This window comes from Egretta garzetta, unplaced genomic scaffold (genome assembly GCF_000687185.1).
Source record: "Egretta garzetta isolate BGI_Z169 unplaced genomic scaffold, ASM68718v1 scaffold693, whole genome shotgun sequence".
Lineage (NCBI taxonomy): Eukaryota > Metazoa > Chordata > Aves > Pelecaniformes > Ardeidae > Egretta > Egretta garzetta.
Genome location: NW_009259178.1, coordinates 496030 through 519275, shown reverse-complemented (window position 1 = coordinate 519275; position 23246 = coordinate 496030). Strand labels below are relative to the sequence as shown.

Below are 23246 nucleotides of genomic sequence, written 5' to 3'. Positions count from 1 at the left end.
CATATACAGATTCATAATACAGAATTTTCGGTGCCGGCTTGGTAATTTTGCCATTCAACACTACCAGTGTTGAACTACAGTTTAAGTATCTTACGCAGAGGCCCACACACCTAAATAAGTCTAAGGGACACAGCTCATCTGTGGATGCCCATGCTTCCTTGTGACTTCTAGAAGGTCAGGCAGAAGGGAAAAAGGGCAGGATTTGCTATGGCCAGGGGAGGAGGATCTAGGTTCTCTGCACAAATGTGTATCTGAAGACTTTCTGTCTGAATCACAAATGTAAGCCAAGGAAAGCAGAATGCCAGATCCTGATCTGCAACACAGGTCAAAAGCCATTTAAGTAGGAATTGTATACTAGGGTAACCCAACAAACCCCTGGCGGTAGAAGAAACTGGAGGCATCTTGCAAGGCCCCTCTGGAACCCAGCAGCATGTTCCCTCCTGTCACACGATAGAGCAGTGGATGACTCTGGCTGCCACTATCATCTCTTGCCTGGGAACTGCTCTTGGGGCTCCTTTGGAACTCTTCCCTTCAGCTCTTCACCTCATGTAGCGTGCTTTAGACTCACAGTCATGCAGGAAAAAAATTTTTGTGGAGCTTGTCAGACAAGGGACATCAACAACCCTGCATCTAAACAAACTACCAGTCCAATAGCTGAAATAATGCCCATGAGATTTGTCCTTTTGTCCTATATAATTAGGCAGAATAAATTTTTACTATTCCTATAATTATTTATTTTTAAACCTTCTGACTTCTCTAATACTGTGTGGAAGAGTTCTACCACCCAAACATGTGCCTGAGTAATTTATCACTTTACAACAAACTTAAACTGATTTCTCAACAAAAGAGTCCCTGTGCATCAATAAATAAAAGTCTAAATTTTGTAATGTGAGAGCAGGAGGAATGGACTGCTTTGCCAAACCTTCCACCCCCTACTAAGTTATTCTGGGTTAGCAAAGACTGTCTTAGCACAGCCAGTCTTATTATTGCTGTTTGAGGTTGCAAGGCCTACAAAAGCTTAAAGAAGAACTTGAGTCATCTACCTTGCTGAGATAATTAGTTTACTAAAGACACTGCTATTATTCCTAAATTATTATCACTCGTAAATGTTTCAAAAACATTATGGGTAGAATTCAGAGAACAAACTAAAAAATCATTAAAGTAATAGATCCTTTGCTTCCTACAGCAGTGCACATATTTCTTCTGGAGAAATCGTTAGGCAAACAACATCAAACTGTCCTACAGGGATTGGATTTGAGATCCCAAGATACTGTAACCTTGAAGAAAAATATTTCTAAACTATGCAGAGCAACAGCTGCCCGGCTACTGGTAAGCACACAGGGTTTACTGGCCCCACAGTGCTGTATTTGGTGCTTTCACCTATGAAGTGGTATTCTGAAGACACAACACAGCATCTGTTCCATGGTTTCTTTTCCATGAATCAAGTTGCTCCAGCCGTTAGAATACGCTCTACAACTGGAGCAAATTATCTCAAAAGAAAAACTTCCCTTTCAACCTTAATCTAGCCATAGAAGCCAAAGCCACCACCTCTTCTTGCTGTTTTAGCTAGGCTTGGATTAGTAAGGAGCTAAACAGCCATAATCTCTGGCATTTTTAAAACAATTAAAATTAGCACAAATTATGTAAAGACGCTGTAGAAAGCCAGGACAAAGATGCGGGACCAAACTTTTATTTCAAAGATTCTTTCCAACTGAGAAGGCAAATTATTAAAGGTCTTCTGTGTGCTCAGAGGACACGTTGTATAGAATGACAAGACATAACCCCCTGATTCCCACAATAGTACAGTAAGCGCGAAGTTCCATACTAACCCGAGGTAGTCAGATAAAACTTTTAGAGAACACAGCTTTCCATCCTGTATTTGCTGTGTTGTAAACAAACACACAAAACCTCTGCTACATCAGCATCACTATCAATATAAAAGTTTACAGCTTGAGAAACAGTAAGACTGCCTAAGTCATCTGCTAAGAGGACCAGCCCACAGAGGAAACTACACGCATTGATACTGCCCAAATGACCGCGGTGGAAAGCACACCAGGGGCTCTGGACCCTGTTCTGAGCTGCTCAGCAGCACCTACCCATCTCTCAACAGTGTTAGCAGGAACTAAATCAAGGACTCATTTTCAGAGTCAAGAATTTAAGCAGAAAAATACAGAACTCCATAGCGATACCTGGGATAGGTTCACCACCAGGAGTGGAACAGTTACCTTAGGAGTACGTTCTGCTTAAGTTAGGCACAGCTCCAAGCAGCTCCACGTACCCCTTTTCACAGGCATGTGGCAAAGCGCAGCCTGACCAACTTAGGAACTGCAGTTTTGGCAAGGTAATTTACATAATCTTCTGTGTATGGTCTCACTGTTCTGCACCTCATATTGTGCACATATATGACATAACTGAGTTCAGAAAGACTGTATGATGAAGCACAGACTACAGTTTAAAAAGTCAACATCTTACTCTATTTTAAGCATTCTTTCTCCTTCTCAAGCAACAACCTATTAGTCCATCAGTAACCTTGAGTCCTCTAACACAGGAATCAAACTCCAGGTAATCACAGATACATAAATGTGCAGAAACACTAATAGGAGTGAGGCTGTTTAAATCAGAACTATCAGCCTCTGTACTTTTAGCACAGTGCTAATTCCTCTTGGGTTCTGGGTGCATTATGAGCAAGCGCCACCAATTAAATCATTGCTAACATTGTGAATATGTGGCTCACAGATGATCACAGAATCACGGAATCATTTAGGTTGAAAAAGACCCTTCAGATCATCAAGTCCAACCGTGAACCTAACACTGTCAAGTCCAACTCTAAACCAGGTCCCTAAGCACCACATCTACACGTCTTTTAAAAACCTCCAGGCAGGGATGGGGACTTGACCACTCCCCTGGGCAGCCTGTTCCAATGCTTGACACTTCCGTGAAGATGTTTTTCCCAGTATTCAACCTAAACCTCCCCCAGCACAACTTGAGGCCATTTTCTCTCGCCGCTCCTCGTCAGACTTGTGCTCCAGACCCCTCACCAGCTTTGTTGCCCTTCTCTAGACACACTCCGGCAACTCGGCAACTCAGTGTCCTTCTTGAACTGAGGGGCCCAACACTGAACACAGTATTTGACGCATGGCCTCCCCAGTGCTGAGTACAAGGGGATGATCACTTCCCTACTCCTGCTGGCCACACTATAAACAAAGGAGAAGGGACACTGACTTTGGGGAGTGGAAAGAAAAAAAGCCTAGGACCTCCAGCTTAATCCATACAACGCGAGTCTGGAGGGCCCGGCACTTGGCCTTGTTGAACCTCATACAGTTGGCCTCGGCCCATTGATCCAGCCTGCCCAGGTCCCTCTGCAGACGCTTCCTACCCTTGAGCAGATCGACGCTCCCGCCCAACTTGGTGTCATCTGCAAACTTACTGAGGGTGCACTCAATCCCCTCGTCCAGATCTTTGATAAAGATAGTGAACAAAACTGTCCCCAATACTGAACCCTGGGGAGTACTGCTTGTGACCAGCCACCACCTGGATTTAACTCCATTCACCGCAACTCCTTGGGCCCAGCCACCCAGCCACTTTTTCACCTTTTTGCGAAAAGTAGGCCCATCCAAGCCACAAGCAGTCAATTTCTCTAGGAGAATGCTCTGGGAAACAATGCCAAAGGCTTTACAAAAGTCCAGGTAGACAACATCCACAGCCTTTCCCTCATCCGCTAAGCGGGTCACCTGGTTATAGAAGGAAATCAGGTTGGTCAGGTAGGACCTGCCTTTCATGAACCCATGCTGACTGGGTCTGATCACCTGATTGTCCTGTACATGCCACATCATGGCACTCAAGATGAGCTGCTCCATAACATTCCCCAGCACCAAGCTCAGACTGACCTGTAGTTCCCCAGATCCTCCTTCCAGCCCTTTTTTGTAGATGGGTGCCACATTGGCTAACTTCCAGTCACCTCCCTGGTTAGCCAGGACTGTTGATAAAAGATGAAAAGTGTCTTGGTGAGCACTTCCACCAGCTCCTTCAGTACTCTTGGGTGGATCCCATCCATCCCCATAGACTTGTGTGTGTCTAAGTGGTGTAGCAGGTCACTAACCACGTCCCCTTGGATTATCGGGGCTTCATTCTGCTCCCTGTCCCTGTCTTCCAGCTCAGGGTGCTGGCTACCTTGAGAACAACTGGTCTTACTATTAAGGACTGAGACAAAGAAGGCATTAAGTACTTCAGCATTTTCCTCATCCTTTGTCACTGTGTTTCCTCCCACAGCCAATAAAAGACGGAGATTCTCCTTAGTGCTCCTTTTGCTGCGAATGCATTTATAGGAACATTTTCTGTTGTCTTTTACAGAAGTAGCCAGATTAGTTTCTAGCTGGGCTTTGGCCCTTCTAATTTGCTCTCTGCATAACCTCACAACATCCTTGTAGTCCTCTGGAGTTGCCTGCCCCTTCTTCCAAAGGTCATAAACTCTCCTCTTTTCCTGAGTTCCAGCCAAAGCTCTGTTCAGCCAGGCCAGCTGGACTAATCCACGCAATACAAGGTAAGAGGTATTGACAGCTGGATATTGACAGAGGTGGAGTTCACTGGTATTCAGGAAGGACAAGGCTCCCAGACTCTCAGGAGGATGAAACTCTTTAATAAGTTTAAATAACACTTCTCTACTTTCCTCACAGCAGAGTTTGACTCAAATCTACCCTGTTGAACTCTTGTCAGCTCAAACTGTTAATCTGAACCACATTACCAGTCCAAAGCTTCACACAATGATACAGCTTGGTACGCTACCCATAATTGCATATTACCTTACCATATTATGGACTAGCAACACGGCATGGAGAATTGGAAGCTTAAAACACTGGCTCATGTATCTGTAGGGAATTCTGCCACAAATTGCACAGCCAAAAACCACAGAAGAGGTAGGATGTCAAGCACTACTTCCACAGAAGGTGGTAAGTTACTGTCCATTGCTATCTTCTGCCAGTAACAAAGAGCAATGTTGTACGACCTCAGAAGAAGTGTGCCTACAGAGAGTAGTAACAAGACCCTCTCTTCACGAACTCCTGCCGAGTGGAAAAAGGTTCAGGTGATCATGAAAGGAAATACACCGATGCTGACCGGGCTTTCTTTATTCTTTGTCTGCTAGGCCTGAAAACTGTAATTATACCCTGTCTACAACTATAGCAAGTAATTCTACTCAGAACACAAGCACTAAGAATACATAAAGTTTAGGCTTGTATGAATTTCCTGTTTACCTATGGGTCTGTAGAACAACAAAAACATTCCAGAAGCAGGCAACTTCATATTTAATGTTTCATTTAGGAATGAAGTAGCATTTACTTGTGCACAGCTTAGCATCAGAGCTGGAAATGAGAAAACAAGGACTCTACTTCTTAGCCGTTGATTTGAGTACAGCCTGAAGCAGCAGTTAATGGGGAAGCATCAGAGGACTGCACAAACATACCTAAACATTGCGGCTACCTCTTTTGCAAATGGTGCAGGAACAGATACAGAAGGCCAAACAAGGGTAGAGCTGAATCTCAGCACCTAGGCCCTAGTAGAGCCTAGAAAAATAGTGATGCCTTGAGATGAGCAAGAAGGCATAGGACAGACCACTTTGCAGTCAGGACTTCTCAGATTAGTATGACAGATTTGTTCTCAATTAAGAAAGCAAGCTTCATTCTCTAGGTCTATCCACTGATGCCTTCCAGAAGCAGAGTGTGTGTTTTAAAGGAAGGAAAGTAAGGACTGTATATATCTAAGCTTCTAGTTGTTGCAGGGAGACACTCCATCACTTTGAAAGAGTGAGCATCAGAGGTCAGGAGAAATTAGAGCCTGCTTTTATAAATAAATGTGGGACTGAAGTGGAAGTAAGTATTCTCCAGTGCCTGCAAGAATGTTCCAAGAAAAATCCATACTTAGATCTTTAAATATCTCAAGAACTAAAGACCACAAAGAGAACTAGTGAGATAGCTAAGCACAGTTCCTGTTACAACTAACCATACACACACACACACAAAAAAAAGAAACAACAACAAAAAAACCTACAACCAAAAAAATCCTAGGGTCAGAATTCATATACATGTATTTAGAGTTGTAATTAAAAAGTCCGGGCTACCCTCTTCCCTATCCCCCATTCTTTTGAACAGTACAGAAAGTCGAAAACAAATATTAATTTACCCATTCCTCCACTCATCTTTCTTCCAGTGCTAAATAAGATCAGCTATTCTGGAATCAAATTAAAAATCCATCTAGTACAGTAGCAGATGTTTCCCCTTCTGCATCTAGCTCTCCATCACTTATAGCTCAAGGATATCCTTGAGTACTAACCTCCCACTAAATATCCAAAGACCACTATTCTAACAGTTTATCTTTTAGTATCTAAAATATCTTTACGGCAATAAGCTTTGTAAATTAACTATAACTTGTGTGGAAAAAAATCTGGTTCTTTGATGCCTAGAAATTTCATTTTTGACCTCTAGTTTCATATTACTCAGGTTATGAGACCAAGGAATAGTATTTTTTTAACCTTCTCTAAGCTATCCCTGCTTTTATTGACCTTAGACTTCCTGACAGCTTTCTCAAAAGAGAAATTCTTCTCAAGGCAGAAGAATCATTGGTCTTGTGATCATCCTTGTTTCCCTTTTTGGTACATATACACATACTGAGAACATGCATATATGTGTCTGCATGTGTCTAAGTATAAAGAAAGTTAAGAAAACACTTTGTCAAGGAAGGACCAGAACACAACATTTATGATGCCAACAGAGCCTGAGTTTACATAAAACATAGTCCCTATTTTTTTTCTCTTCGCAATTAATAAAGATCACACTTTTGGACAATGCTATGCCTCCACCTAACCTTCTCACTGTCCTCAGTAGCTTGTTAATCTCTTTCCCAAGTAGCAATAACCATTTTAAAGTAAAATGCTAAATGCATAACAATGGTTGTTTCCCACCCCTTTGTTCTGCAGGCATTCCTTTCCATTTGACATTTTATTCCACTGCAATTGATATCAAAATTTTTTCATGTAATTCTAAATAATTCAGTAGCTGCAGCAAGATTTATTACCTCACTGTTCCTCCCTCTTTCCAAATGGTTTATTAATGTAATCAATAACATAACACAGTATTACTGGAAGACTCCGCATGCAGCCATTTTCTGTTGTGAAAATTATTTCATCCTGACTAGAGGATCCAACACAAGCCCTGATGGGCAGTTCTGGTAACAAGGCAGAGTAGCAGTGAATGACTCCATATCTCAAAACCACTCATAGAGCGCTTTTCTTCCAGCCATCCAAAAAAATTATGCTCAAAATTAATATACCCAGGTTCCCAAAGACCAAGCGGTGCAGAATCTCTTTATCCATAAGATGCCTGTAACTAATATGGTACAACAGACTTCAGGAAAAACACGAGCAAAGGATTAAGTTTTAACCAGCACACTTTCACTAAAAACAAAGTGTGTGGGGGAAATGGGAGCAGAAGAAAAACATCAGAAGCTGGCAGCAACTGATGTCACTGCTATTTCTAAGGCAAGTACCAATGGTAACAGCAAAGATGTACTTTGATTACTACACAAGATGTCATTATCTTTAGACAAAAGAAAAATCCTTTTTGTCTCCCTGATGGTTCCTTCCCACAGCTCAGAGAGATGACCTGCTCTGACAGCCAGACGGATTTCCTTCATTGATTTCTTTCAGGTCGGTCTCTGTAGCAGACCTAATGCAGCTTTACCTCTGGCTCTAGGTCCACCTGGACCTCAACTAGCCTGACCTAGCTACAGAATTCTGACAACCAAGACGCCGGCCAACATGTTGTAAAACAGAAATTTCATTTTAGGCTCCTAAATCTGCATCCAGCCAGTTACGTGACAGAGAGGAATTTAAGTGCCCACAATGACCAGCCAGTACAGTTATCAACCGAATTAAACATGACTGAAATTATGGCCACCTGTTTAGTGTTTCTTTTTAATAATGACATTTCATTATTCATTTGGTGCAGTCATATATGAATTATATCTTCCAGGATATTTCAGAACACTTTGGCAAGTCCTTGAAAACAGCACTGCAGTATTTCATGGACATTAAGTTTTGAAGCATCAATCAGCTTTCTGGAAAAAAATGCCTTCAGTCACATTACTCAAAATACATAATTTTTTAAGCGCCGAGACCATCAAAAAAATTGAATCCCAAGTATTCCCTGCCTGAGGTGTTCTGCTGGGTGAGAAAATCCTGGGAAGACTTCACAACATTCTCAGTCGTGTCCAATCCATAGCTCTACAAACTCAAGTATCAGCATGGCCATGTGCGAAAAGTATTAGAACGTGTTCTCAGCCAGTGCTGCACCCTACTGTATCACCTTCAGGAGTTGCTCCAGAAAATTCCTGTATTTTACTACTTGCACCTTAGCACAGGCTGAAGATCTGAGCGGTCAACTTCCCAGCTTTTTCCTTCCCCTTTTCTTCCTCTTGTAAAAGGTCCCAACTGGTCCCCAGAGTTCTAGGTGTCAACTATTCTGAACAGATAAAAGGGGCACACTTTCTAGTTTTCCTAAAATCAGCCAGGCTTTGTGAGGGATGGACTCCTCTTCTTAGATGGAAAGGTACCGCAAATGCAGGACCTGACTGGGAGAGCAAGTGAGGTGGGGGTGGGAGTGAAGTTACTGTCCTGAAATGGTGCAGCATTATTCACCACATCAGCTCCTTTTCACAAATTACAGCAGAATAGCAAGTGCATCATTACTGATTCAGGAAGCCAAAAGGCTGCTTCGTCATGAAATGATCTTCATGCCTCAAGCAAGTATTTTCTCTGCCCTAAATGCTTATTTATAATCTTGCTTAGAGAAAAATACAAGCTGTACTCCACAATAAGATGTGGACAGGCTGGAGGGAGTCCAGAGGAGGGCCACCAAGATATCAAAGGACTGGGAAGCCTGCTGTATGAGGACAGGCTAAAAGAACTGGGTTTGTTCAGCCTAGAGAAAAGGAAGCTTAGAGGAGATATTATCACCGCGTACCTGTACCTAAGGGGGAGCTACAAGGAAGATGGAGACTCCCTTTTCACAAGGAGGCACATGGAGAGAACAAGGGGGAATGGACACAAGTTGCTCTTGGGGAGATTCTGATTGGACATGAGAGGGAAATTTTTCACAATGAGAACAGTCAATCATTGGAATCATCTCCCCAGGGAAGTGGTTGACTCTGCCACACTGGACACTTTTAAGACTCAGCTGAACAGGTGCTGGGCCATCTTGTTTAGACGGTGCTCTTACCTAGAAAGGTTGGACTAGATGATCCTTGAGGTCCCTTCCAACCTGGTATTCTATGATTCTATGAAGTAAGAGCTCTGTCATATTTGCTGTAGACCTTAGGGGTTGGTAGTTCCATCATGCTGTGTACAGGCAATCAAGTGCCTGTTTCACTTTGGGAAAGATACTGTAAATGCTAAGCTACCTGAAAGATCATTCCTGGTATTGATAAAATCACTAATCAATATAAGGATGTTGTAGTATGTTTCACTATGTTACATCTTTTGATAAAGATGTTTAGATAAAAAAAAAAAATCTGTCTTTGAACTTGCCACATCACCTCTTGACGGGCTGAGGCATGACAGAGTATTTCTTTGAGATGGAAGGGTTCTTAAACAGTAATTTACGAAAGAATTCCAAGGTGCATGGACAGGTAAGGTGATTTCAGGGACGGAGCGTGAGCCAAATGAAAATGGCTAACTCTTCAAATGCACATGCAACAACCTACATAATGCCTATCTCCAGCACAACTGCTGTTTTCAGGTTGCAGGAAGGGTTAAAGCTTTCAGAAAGGCTCAGCAAAGCCAAATTAAGAGTTAACTGCATTCTCTACCCATATATTTAAAACATTAAGGTGGTTTTCTTGTTAAGGGTTACAACTCTTGTTGAGCATTTCCCAAGCCTGAGAAAATTCAGCATTGATTATCACAACAAACCAAACATATGTCTTGCCCTCCTTCTTCAGTACTTGACAGCTGAACTCTAAATCCTAACTAGATATCATCACAAACACAGAAATTGCAATTAAGCTCTGTGCAGTCATGTTCAAAGTCCTCAGATTTCCTTATTATCCTTTTTACAGTGGAGTCTATGGTCAATTGAAACAGACTGCCAAACATAATCCTAGTATTAATTAATGTAAACCCACTACATAATTACAAAGTGGCTCTCATAAAAATGATTCTGTTTACTGAGCACTATAGGTTCAGTACTAATTCACCGTTCTTGCTCTATTGAGAGATTGAACTGTGCTTGAACTTTTACTATACATACACCACATTTGAGGTGATCAATACTTAAGCTGTTCATTTGATGCAAACCATCTCTTTTTTCAACCCACACAGCCTGGCAAACATTTAAGCAGAAACGTAACCGCAAGGATGACAATATTGCTCTGAACTGTGCAATTCCAGTCTTGCACAGAGTTCATCTGCAAAAGGAAAGCTCAGTTTAGTTTAGTACCTGTTTCTGATAAGCCCAATCTGATATAATGAAAATTACAAATTGAACTCTAATAATTCTGTTCTATAAGACAATATTTCATACTTTTGACCAAGCTTCTGTAAACTGAAACAATTGGCTGTGATATTAATTAAAAAAATCTTTTATCTTTAGGTTTTAAAATCTGTAACACTAAGGGAGATACAGTTAGAATGGAGAATTATGAGACAAGGCGTAGGATGTTTTATGAAGAGTGGGTTTTGGTGCACTTTAAAAGATGGTTATACTGAACATATTTCAGGCACAGTTAATAACAAACCTGACTTAGAAACATAGAAACAATGTTTGTGGTAAAACAAGGCATGGCTGCATTTCATTATTTCAAGAGGTACTTAAGAAACTCCACTACTAATGACCGTGACTTCACATGAATAAATAACTGGCCTGCATTAGTGAAGAAAAACACAGCATGCTCAGATAAGGGGTGACGAGTAAAACAGAGATACTGGCTAGTTTCACGGTGGGCTTGTATTTGACAACAGCGCACAGGTCACATGAGGCAACTCCCACCCTCAGACCACCCACCGCGCTGTGCCGGCACGGCTGTTCGTGCAGCTCCACGCACACTGTAATGCCCTGTGACTGTTCAGCTCCCCGATCCAGGCTGTCAGACACCCAGGTGTGCGGGCACAATGCAGCGGGAGACCCAAGGGCACTAATGGTGTCCTACGGCCACTTCAGCTCGCTCTGCTTTCAAAGAAGAAGTGCTCGCATAACCCGTACCGGAACAGAAATCAACATTTGGGGAAGAGTGGCTGGAAAGTTGCCCGGCAGAAAAGGTCCTGGGGGTGTTGGTCGACAGCCGGCTGAGTATGAACCAATGCTGTGCCCAGGTGGCCAAGAGGGCCAACGGCATCCTGGCTTGTATAAAGAATAGTGTGGTAGCAGGAGTAGGGAAGGGATTGTGCCCCTGTACTCCACACTGGTGCGGCTGAACCTCAAATCCCGTGTTCAGTTTTGGGCCCCTCACTACAAGAAAGACGTTGAGTTGCTGGAACATATCCAGAGGAGAACAAAGCTGGTGAGGGGTCTGGAGCGCAAGTCTTATGAGGAGCAGCTAAGGGAACTGCGTTTCTTTAGCCTGGAGAAGAGGAGGCTGAGAGGAGACCTTATTGCCCTCTACAACTACCTGAATATTTAAAAGCTGGGCAGAAGAGGTGCTTAGGGACATGGTTTAGTGGTGGGATGGCAGCGTTAGGTTAACGGTTGGACTCGATGATCTTAAAGGTCTTTTCCAACCTCATCAATTCTATGATTCTATGATTTGGTTTCCTTCTGCAAAAAGTGATTGGTTTTACTGCTTTGATCTTGGTCACCCAGACTGACTCATCATTAGCCAAGTATTTTGCAAAGAAATCTTACCACAGCATTTTAAAAGATTAAGTAGGAAATTCTAGGACAAAATGCTCCCACTTGAATAGCTGAAAACCCTTGAAATCTCCTCAAATTAAGTTTTTATCTTTCCTTTCTTTTGGAAGATCCAAAAGTCAGTTACCTCTCATGCATTTTATTCCATACAGTGGTAAGTATGAATGGAGCTAGTAATATCAGTATTATTACTCCAGAGAAAATGTACTGCTCTTAGGGGAGGTAGGGTACAGTATTTCATTTGTTAATACATACACATAAAGTTTCCTTTACACTTATTTAAACCAGAAAAATGTAAAAAACCAAGAAAAACCCAGGAACCTCCCTGTAGCACTGAATGGAAGCAGGAATATTTTCACATCCACAGCCATACTCTGTGCAGCAAGCGCCATTCAACAGCAGCATTGCTCTCACTAACCCCATATACATGAGGACATTTCAACAGGATTACTGCAATGTCAGAACATTTCCGTAGGAGTTGAGAACGTACCCTATAGTTAGCCATTCCCTCAAATTCTTATTCTACTTTGTACTCCTGTTTTAACAATGAGCTTTCAAAATTGTCCAAGACATGACAGAAGGGTATTAATACTGTAAGATTTAGTAATGTTGTAGCTTAATAAAAATATCACATTATTTCTATTGATATTTCTTAATACATATTTCATTTTTAGTTCAGCTAATGCACAAGTCTTTTTTTAATCCTATGAAAATATCTGGTACATGAACAAAAACAGACGTGCTTTTTGCATACCATTAGTTTCTGCAAATTTCTGGATATCAGCCAGAGTTTTTAGCTCTTTCCTTGGGCAAGCTGATACACACAAAGCAAGAGACTTGATCTTCTGATGTACTAGATCTATGTTGCATGGATCCAAGAAGAACACATACCTACAGAAGAAAAAAAGGTAAATTACTCCTCTTTTAATTAACAATTACACTGAACAAAATCAAAGTCATTTCAAACTAAAGGATTTTGCCAAGGCTAACCGTCAGTCTACCCAGAAACACAGGAAATTTGGTATTATTGTAATTGTGTGGGTCAACAGAATTCATGTATTCAACATATGCACCACAAATATATGGATATTTATATACTTCTGGATCACACAGAAAGGATGTTTAACTCTACCAGACCCAAGCCCATTTAAATGGTGCTGTTCATAAAAAAAGCAACACTTCTATCATGCCTCTTCACAGATAGATCTAAACATTCACAAACAAAGCTTCTCTACAACCTTAAACTTGACTTCAAGATTCCCAACTTTTTCCAAAAAATCCCAACAAACCCCATAAGGTTATACTTATGCTGTAAAAAGGACAAAGTCCATGGCTATTTTAATGAGTACACATAATACTAGTAATTAAGAACAGCTTTTTGGTTTAGACTGATTTTCCACACCACTGGTCCATATGACTGAGCAGATTACTTCAGTGTTTATTTTGAAATAAAAATTGTTCAGATATTTCAAGTAGACTATCTAATGTTCAAGTGCAGTATTTTAAAGAGATTCCATTTGCTGACTTTCCACAATGAGTCACTGTTGTTGAAAAACCCAATGCGTGAAGTACGCATTACAGCTTCCTAGCTAACATCTTCTCCTGGCTATACACATTTAATGACAAATGCTACAGTATTACCCATTCATGGTGTAATACAGATGCAGGATGTGTTTCTATTCTGAATGAGTCTTTCAAAATCCTACAATTCCGGTGATACACTAGGCATTGAAATACTCTCTTCATGTTACCTAACATCATCATAGGGAAGTAACACCAAACCACCATATAAAATGCCATTTCTATTTTTACAGTCCTCACGATGAGAATTCATTCTGTAATCAGTAAAATCCCTTCCGCTCCTAGAAAGCATTTAGGTCCTGCCTGAACGCTTTCAGTGTATTCCTGTCTAACTTCCCCCCCCAGAATGACTGTTCTATTGCCCAGTCTCACTATACAAGAATTATTAGTACTTAGTACAGTCTTACTTCCTGAAAGTCCATCAAAACCAGGGTCATCTATATCAACTGTAATACGGTAATAGACTATGTGCATTCTTAAAACATTTTCTTTCCTTGTCCACACCTCTATGAAAATCATCCAGTACTATTTCTAGTTTTTTACTTAATACATACAACATATCTCAGGACTCCATAGATCATGGAAGTCTAAGAAGCAAGCGCATACATGAAAACTTCCGTCCCGCAGACACAGCCAAAGTAACTGCACATGAGAAATAAGCTACTAAATTCCACAGTTTTCCTTTATTTTGAAGAAAATAAGTTGGTATCTGGTCAAGGCAGCTGCAAACAAGAACCTACAGAGTCAAACCTGACTGACACGTGGTAAGGGAGGTTGTGATGGGAACAAACCTGGTCAGTCCCACTAATTGGTAATGATATGTGGAGCAGAATTCTTATCTTTAAGTAAGATTAACCAGCTAAGCACCTTGCCAAATTGTGATAAGGAAAAGGAGGGAGACATTCAGACATAAAACCTGATCAATTAGTGTTAATGAAAAGAATAACCACAAAAACGCCCAGTCAATCACAATAACTGATGGGCCATCAAGAAACTGCAGGCAGGGACTTTGCAACTGAGAAGGATGCAAACCTGAAGGTGCAGGATGCTGGAGGTGTCAGTGGGACTGTGCCAGCCGCTGAGGGAATGTGCATGGGACAGGATTTGGGGAGAAACAAAGAGGGGGGGCAGACAGAAAGGGGTGTAAAAGGGGATGTGTAAGCTGATGATGGTCAATACATTGGTCTGACTGCACTGGCACCTGATCGCTGCTATCTGTCCTATCCTTTCACTAAATCCTTTCCTAACTCTCTATCCGCATAATTCCAGTCTCTATCCCATGTGCACAGATGCTGCAAGGACGAAGTGCCAGCAGCTACTGGGTAGACCGGTATGATGGAGTCAGACCAGGGGTGTGGGTGCCCCAGGCCTGTGGTGTCAGCTACCAAAGTGAGTGGGGTCTCAGTGCCAGAGGTTGTAATGGGCAGGGAAGGGTCTCTGCCACCAGCCACTGGTGTGGAAACAATATGTGTCGCAAAAAACCCAGCTACAGAGGTGAAGGGCTCGGCTGGAGCAGGACTGTGGGTCACAGCCCATGTGGTGCTGGCTGCTGGCAGGGGCTGAGCATCTGCACCTTCCCCAAGGTGGGTGTGCGCATGTGTAACTCACCAACAAACTCCAGGCTGTACCAGCTGGTGAGTAGGAGGTTCTGGGTCCAGGCAGGTGGGTGGAGGGTCTGTGCTGGTACTTGGGGGATCCGTAAACATGCGTCTGCTTGTGAACCTCGAGAGGCTCACGTATGTGCCTGCACTAGTGACCTTCTGTCTCTGCCAGCCCATGAGGAAGAGGGGACACGGCTGTCTGTGCTTGTGGTTCTTTAAGTCCTGCATTGTGGGCGCTGTTGAAGGCAGTGCCTTGTCAGCGCCAGTCTGTGTAACCAGCCATGTCAGTGTCCCTTGTGTGTCTTGTCTGTCCACATCCCTCAGCCCAGGCAGAGACCCTGGGTCCTGGGACTCAGTGGCCAGACAACAGGCTCCTCTGAATGTCCCAGAACACATATTACCTCAGGAAACCAGTTCAGGAATGTTGGCATTAACAAGCTAGAATCCAGACCACTTCTACAGTGATTTAAACTCAAGGGCCAAGCTGTAATTTTAATGGCCAGAAGAAGTTAGAATATTTTGTCAAGTAAACACTACAATTTTAACTCACGCCTCGAAATTTAGAAATACAATAAAACTATAGTGCCATATGCAGTTTTGACAGAAGTGTGCTGTGTTGGCATACCTTTAAACAGACACGTGTAATTCAAACACTGCACTGCATGGTTCAGAGACAGTTCTGACAGCAATAAGGCAGCTGCAAAGCAAACTCCAAGCTATCAAATCTGTGGCTTTGTTCCATCATCTAGGAAGACAGAACTATTTTTTTTTTTTCTTTTTTTAATTTCTAGCAGCTAAAACAAGAATCAAAATGCTAGGCAACAGCATTACAGAGGAAAAGGTATTTTGGTTCTTGTTTTTAAAGCTTACTTATTGACAGCAAGTGATTTTACTGCAGAAAAACGCCATACTGTGTCACCACAGAACAGGTTTTGTTTCTCACTAGAAGAATGTACTCACATGCTTTGTGCTGCAAGAATGTACTTATATGCTTTGTGCTGCAATTTCAGTTATTTACAATCAACAATAGACTAATTTGTTGGTAAGAAAGTAACTTAGATCAGCAATACAAAGACTGAAGTAAACAAAGTAATCAAATTGTTAGAGATGCTTCAACACTGCAAATGAAAATTTTTTTGCTATAGGAAATTCAGTGTTATCAGATTTAGAACCTAAGAAGCATCTTTATCAATCTTTATGAAGTATCAGCCCTTCAGAGAAAGACTTGGGGGTGCTGGTGGATGAAAAGCTGGACAATGTGCGCTGGCAGCCCAGAAGGCCAATCGTACCCTGGGCTGCATCAAAAGCAGTGTGGCCAGCAGGTCGAGAGGAGGTGATTCTGCCCCTCTACTCTGCCCTGGTGAGAGCCCACCTGCAGTACTGTGTCCAGCTCCAGGGCAGAAAGACATGGACTTGTTGGAGTGGGTCCATAGGGGGGCCACAAAAATTATCTGAGGGCTGGAGCTGAAAGAGTTGGGGTTGTTCAGCCTGGAGAAGAGAAGGCTCCAGGGAGACCTTATAGCAGCCTTCCAGTACTTATACGGAGCCTATAGGAAAGATGCAGAGAGGCTTTTTACAAGGGCCTGTAGTTATAGCACAAGGGATAACAGTTTTAAACTAAAAGAGGGTAGAATTAGATTAGATATAAGCAAGAAATTTTTTACAATGAGGGTGGTGAAACACTGGAACAGGTTGTCCAGAGAGGTGGTAGATGCCCCCCAATGGAAACATTCAAGGTGAGGTGGGAAGGGGCTCTGAGCATACTGATCCAGTTGAAGATGTCCCTGCTTATTGAGGAGGGGTTGGACTAGGTGACCTTTAAAGGCCCCTTTTAAACCAAACCATTCTATGGTTCTATGATTCTTTGATCTTAACAATTCACTTTTCTAAAAATCAAAGTTTGTTAAAAGAACCTCTGAAATACAGCACGATATAAAGTTGAGTGAAAATAACTGCATGTAACTTTCAATATGTCTACCTCCTGTTGCCATAATAAAATTAGAAATTCTAAGCTCTCTTTAATTTAAAGATTATTCCTATGCAAAAAGGAAAATAACAGAAGAGTTTATTTAACTTTTCAAAAGCCACGGTGTCTGAAAATAAGGTCAAGTTGTCCATCTTGAGGCATGCAATTCAAAATTAACTTCAGTACAACATTTCACAACACATCATAACATTGTTTTTACAGATGTATATCATAATCTTCCTTATGCTTTACTACCATTTTGCGCTTATACTGCAATGTGTTTCTTTTTTCACTTCTGAAAGAAAAATCCAGATTTCTTGGCAAGTAATTAAAAATATAATTTCAAAATTACCAGAGGTTAAAAAACCAACCAAACAAAAATAAAACATCAACAATTTTGGCTTCTAACTGGTAGCTTACTAGACAAGTGTCTTATTACCTATTCATGCCCATGAGAAATACAGCAGTCTCCTCTTCCCTTGCCAAAACAGGAAGACAAAGCATCGTCATTTTGTACACTACACCTTGATTCTGGAAGGACTGTGGCAAAGCGTATGAACAAGCCTAGCTTACCTTCAAGTATTTTGTACACTCTTAACATTTGCCAGTGCCATTGATTTTCTGTCAGCCCTCAAGGCATCTCTTTATAAGCAAATGAGTACTTTATAGAACAACCATTTGCTGTGATCTACAAGCACCTTATCACAATAATGGAGAAGTTAATTAAGTGTCACACCCACTCTAAACAAATTATGGGTAGGGCATATACAGTTCCACTCAACTAAATTCTCTGTATGTGTGCTGCAAACTCTCCCTGGGTTTTCCTGCTACCTAAACACCATGCATTTTCCTGAGTCAAAGTCATTTATTAAGGTGGAATGCCACCCTAACTCTTCCCTATAATGGCACTCACATTTTCTTGTACTTGAGTGAACAGCACAACCTGAATTCTATCCAAGCAGCAAAGTATTGGTGATTAAAAATCAGACTGAACTAGCATTCCAGGGACTTATATTTGGCTGCCACGGTCATCATTTATTTGCAAATAAAAGGTAATTTTTTTAACCCTCTTATAACTGCCAGAACTTGAAAACCAAGAAGCTTATTTAAAGCAGATAGGTTTAATGAGAATTCACTGCCAGGACTAGACTATAATCCCATGTCTGACTCTAAAGCACAGCCTACTAAAGCTGTAGTGTGTTTCCTTTGTAAAAATAAAAAGATGCCTGATTCACTCTTTGTTGATGAGACCAGGCTATAAAATCCTCCTTCCCAACATTTCATCTCACTGATTTCAGCATATCTGATGCACACAGATCAAATCATATTTCTGTGAGGACTCTGCTCTTCATCACCCTCACCACCCAGATTTCCATATCCACACAGACCTCTGTTTCACTTCCCCATTACAGTGCCTATGGGTTGCTGTCATTTACAAGGAAGAAAATGTTATTTTTACAGATGATTTGGCTTTTCTGCCTCGGACGGGGAAATGAAGACAGAATTACCCTGCAAGCAGAATGAAATGAGAATAACTTCATGTTTCCAGAACCACATTTGTAGAGCTTAAAGCACTTACTTTCTCTATACAAACTGAAACGTACAGGCAGGAAGAAGAGTTTATTTTTACAGTCTGCCTGGAAAGTACTCCTGTAAAATAGCATGAAATACTCACATGAACTGCGCCTCAGACACTGCAGGAACTCCACCTGCTAGAGATAGACGCAAAGCAGATGGCTTCTTCTGAAAAATTGCCAGGCAAATTTAAAAAGCTATAGGGTGTGAGAGTGGGAAGGATCACTTGCTTGTAAAAGTACTGGCCTCTTTCAAAGCTGGGTACCCTGCACTGTACCAGGAACTTCACTGTGAAAAGTTATAGAATAGTCTGCCTTGGTGGAAGGTTTTCTCTCACTCCCAACCAAATGGAGATGATGATGATATCCCATATGAGTGTATCCATTCATTTGCTTATGTCATGCCTCAAGCCATGATACCTTTATTAGAAGAACATAATGCTTTTGAACCTTACTAAGACTTGGACAAGCAACAGGCTCTGCCTACCAACTGTGTTAAAAATATTCTCTATTTTTATTTGCTGGTTTTCAATCTTGCCTTTACAAGAGGAGATCACTTAGCAGTGGTAGATGTTTCTCCTCATGATGGCCTTGTTTCTGCCACATGTAGGAGACTATAACACTATTGTTACATTTCAATACAGTGTGTTCAGTTTCTCTCTGCCTTCACACAAGCTCAGATACCATTTCTTTCTAAAGGTAAGTTTAAAAATATAATTTTAAAATTTGTATTTTCTCTCACAACACAATAATGACAATTTTGTACTGAACACACCTGATTTTAGAAAGTGCTATAATATTTCTATAAAAAAGTAGGAAAATCATGCTGCCTAAGTTCTAAGCCCTTCAACCCTCCTGGAAGCTGTGATTAAATTAAGAAATTATTCTTTTGAGAGAAGAAATCTGTACAAAGTTTCAGGCTATTTTACTTAACTAAAATTCTTCTGGTAGCACACAAGTTATCTAGCCACATTAAATCTTATATCAGATATTTAGAAAGCTTTAGTATTGCAACTCAACATAAGCAGATCTTAGGAAAATATCCTTCCAAAATAATTCATGCAAACTATGGATTTTCTCTTAGTCTGAAAGTAAAGTGCGATGTAAAAGGCCATCATACTCAGAAATTTAAGGCTTTTTGGGTCTTTGAAGTGATCAGCAGTGAAAGAAACACCCTTGTTTGTGAATTAATACCACTGTTCTAAGGTTGCACTAAACAGTTTACTTTCTAAAGTCACCCAAGGTGTACAGACACACCCTGACTGGCAGACAGACCTCAACAGACCTTCACAGGTTTTCAACCCGTCAGTCCAGAATTCTTGTTACTCAGCTCCAGCACCACTACTGCAGTATATTTTTCTGTACAATAGATAGGAAATACCCATGCTGGTTTTGAGCTGTAAGTATGTGCTTTAACGTGACACTGCTTAATAAGAGCTGTGTGCTGCTTAAAAGTTGTGTGCATTTTCTCCATGAGCCACATTAAAATTTAAACTGTAAGCAGAATATCTAAGTCTTATTTTAATGTGTCAGATATATCGCATCTCCCCCTAAATGCAGTGGCAGAAAAAGAGCATACATCAAAAGCAAACCATTTATACATAGATATCTGAGAACACTTGTCATGCCTAAAACACTTAAACAAGATCCTTCAGTGGCCTCATACAGTCTCCTAGATGAAGTGGATTCTAAGAAAGGGAAATTCCTCTATGTCTTAGCTGTACTCATATTGCACATCTGTTAACATACACTTTCCAAGTACTGTTGCTGGTTGTTACAAAAGATTGGTGTTCTCTAGGTGAGAAGAGTGGAGAAGGACAAGTAGGAGTGAGTTAGCATATCCCCTTTCCCATTTTACTGAAAACCACTCTCAACGGAAGAAAGGTTTTGCCTTTCCCGGTTTACAAAACAAAGCAACTGATGCACATACTCACTTCTTGTGTGTGAGGTCCAGACCACTGTTGGCTATTCCCTCCACCTTGACATTTTTCTGTCCACAAATATTTCCATAACTGTCATATCCCGAAAGCAGTCTTGCAGCTGCTCCTGTAGCTATTGAAAAGCCACAGATAAAACCCTGAAGGAGAAAAAAAACCCCACAGTTTAGTAATACTCTGTTTGACAGCTGGGAAAAGTCAGTTTAATTCACGTGTTTCTAAGCAGAGGTTCTTTAAAAATTCTTTCAGACTGAAAAAGAAAAGACAAGGACCATCCACAGAGAACTGTTGTGCAATTATAAAATTGAACGCAAGCCAAAAGAGGATTCAGACATCTAACACTGCATATTATCTAAGCATATTTAAGAATCCTGTAGGTGGTTTTTTTGAGAGTCATATTTTCAGCAAGTGGTGCATGAAGCAGAAGGGAGGCCAAGGGCAGGCAGTGAAGGAGAGCTACAAGCAGAGCTGGAGTTGTCAAGGGCTAGTACGCATCTTAGACGATTCCAAACAGTCCAGTTTTTCTTGCTTTAAGATTCTTTTTTCCTTCAAATTGTGTGCTTTCAAAGATGAGCTAGAATGAAGAGGCCTATCTGACATAAGTTCTTTTTAAGGAAATCCTCTAAAGCAAGTGACCAGGTCAAGGCCACTGTGGTTCTAGACGCTGGATTCAAATGCAGGAAAGAAACAGACACAGAGCAAGAGAATGCAAAATGGCTCAGAGTAATGTGGAAAATACCCAATATCAGACAGGTCTTGTTATGAACTTTCAGAAATATTTCACTAGAAAAACCACGATCAAGGCGGTGGGTGATTATGCGAACAGGAGACTGGCCCAAGAAAATCATTAGCTCTCTAGCAACACCACTGACAGGGAGAAGTGAACCCTTGGCTCCCTCCCACTACCATCAATGAGCTGTTTTTACAGATGAGGCAAACTAGGATTTGAGAAGGTGAAGCAAATTAAACAGCTGAGACAAATGCGTGGAGCAACAGATGGCAGCAATGGGATCAGATGAGATGATGACAACAGGTAATGAAGTCGGCATGGAACAGTTAAAATGTGGGTGGTTTTAAAGGTCTGAAGATACAGGAGAGTGACCTTCTCTGACGGACAAGCTATCATTATAGAGAAATTCCAGACAGCAAGCTGGTCATTATCTTTCTCTTACCAATGCACTAATGCACTTACAGACTTAATACTCAAAGTGAAAACAAGGGCAAAATGAGCAAAAGGCTATCACAAGTAATAATTAAAGCTGATTTGCAGCACTCACTTTCAATTTCTTGGATCCCTTACTGTTCTGTAGCATGCATTTTACATACAATAGTACTCAGGTTCTTGGCTGGTTCAAGAATGTTTTTTTTTTACACACAGGGTAAGGGAAATAATGCAATTCCTCTCCCATCTAAGCTGATTTACAACAGTGCAGGGATGCCCTCCTGACCCATCATGGTAGCTGACCCTTCAAGTGAAGTCCCCTAGAAGAGTAACTAACAAGGTATTTGACCCAGTAAGATAATTGCTCTGCATATCATATTGCTTAGACAGGAAAATCTGGGACACTCGCCCACAGCAGACTAATTTATAATTGGGGGAACCTGTAGGTATAGACTGTGTAACCAGGGAACATCAACAAAGGCAGGAAAAAAACAACCACAAAAAAAAAAAAAAAAAAAAAAAAAAAAAGAGCTGCTTGTTTCAGGAAGTACTATGCTTTTTTACCATTTTAAGATATTCACATTACAGTGAGAATATAATTCACATCACTTAAAACAAAACATTATCATCTTGCATTTGAAGCACAGCCAATGACAAATACTTTGGGGAAAAAAAAAAGAAATTTTTGAATGGAGTAATCCCAAAGACCAGAGACAAAGGGCCAGTAGAAAAGAATGCTGACAGCACAGAATTGCCAAACTCATAAGGGCTACTGCTTGCAACAAGTACAAGACAGTGACAGACACTTGCTGTTCAGGGAAAACAGCATACGCAGGTCCATGTAACAAAACAAAATGAAAAGAAGTGTCTTTCTAGTTTTCACTAATCTGCAGCTCTTGGAGGTTTGTTTCTTTAATATAAATTGCACAGTGTTTGAGGCTGTCTTGACAAAGGTGACAGTGTCATCACACAGGACAAAGCTGGGATGACTTGGAAAGAAAGGTATTATCATTATTAATATGGTTGTTAACAGTAAGTGCTTCTACTAAGCATCCAAGAAAAAAAAAAGTCAACTGATTAACTAATTGATATTCAGAATCTTTGTCTCTCAGCAAAAAGTTTACTGTGATTCACAGAACCGTTTACCAGACTCAAAGCTATCATTCCATATCATTTTCAAAAAGGGTAGAAAGGAAGACCCTGGGAACTACCGACCTGTCAGCCTCACCTCTGTGCCTGGGAAGATCATGGAACAGATCCTCTTAGAAGCTATGCTAAGGCACATGGAGGCCAGGGAGATGATTCGAGATAGCCAGCATGGCTTCACCAAGGGCAAGTCCTGCCTGACGAACCTAGAGACTTTCTATGATGGTGTGACAGCATCAGTGGACAAGGGAAAACCAACAGATGTCATCTATCTGGACTTCTGCAAAGCCTTTGACACGGTCCCCCACAACATCCTTCTCTCTAAATTGGAGAGCTATGGATTTGATGGATGGACTGTTCGGTGGATAAGGAACTGGCTGGATGGTCG

At 41.2% G+C, this 23246-nt stretch overlaps 1 protein-coding gene across 1 annotated transcript in view; it reads right to left on the bottom strand.

The window, feature by feature from the left end:
• SLC44A1 (solute carrier family 44 member 1) overlaps positions 1-23246 on the bottom strand; it is a 159987-nt gene that overhangs the window by 28530 nt on the left and 108211 nt on the right. Inside the window, exons 3-4 of the mRNA XM_009635603.2 lie at positions 20548-20690; positions 12646-12782 (exon numbers count right to left, since the gene is read on the bottom strand). Of these exons, the coding sequence (XP_009633898.1) occupies positions 12646-12782; positions 20548-20690 (280 nt within the window). The remainder of the gene's footprint in view (positions 1-12645; positions 12783-20547; positions 20691-23246) is intronic.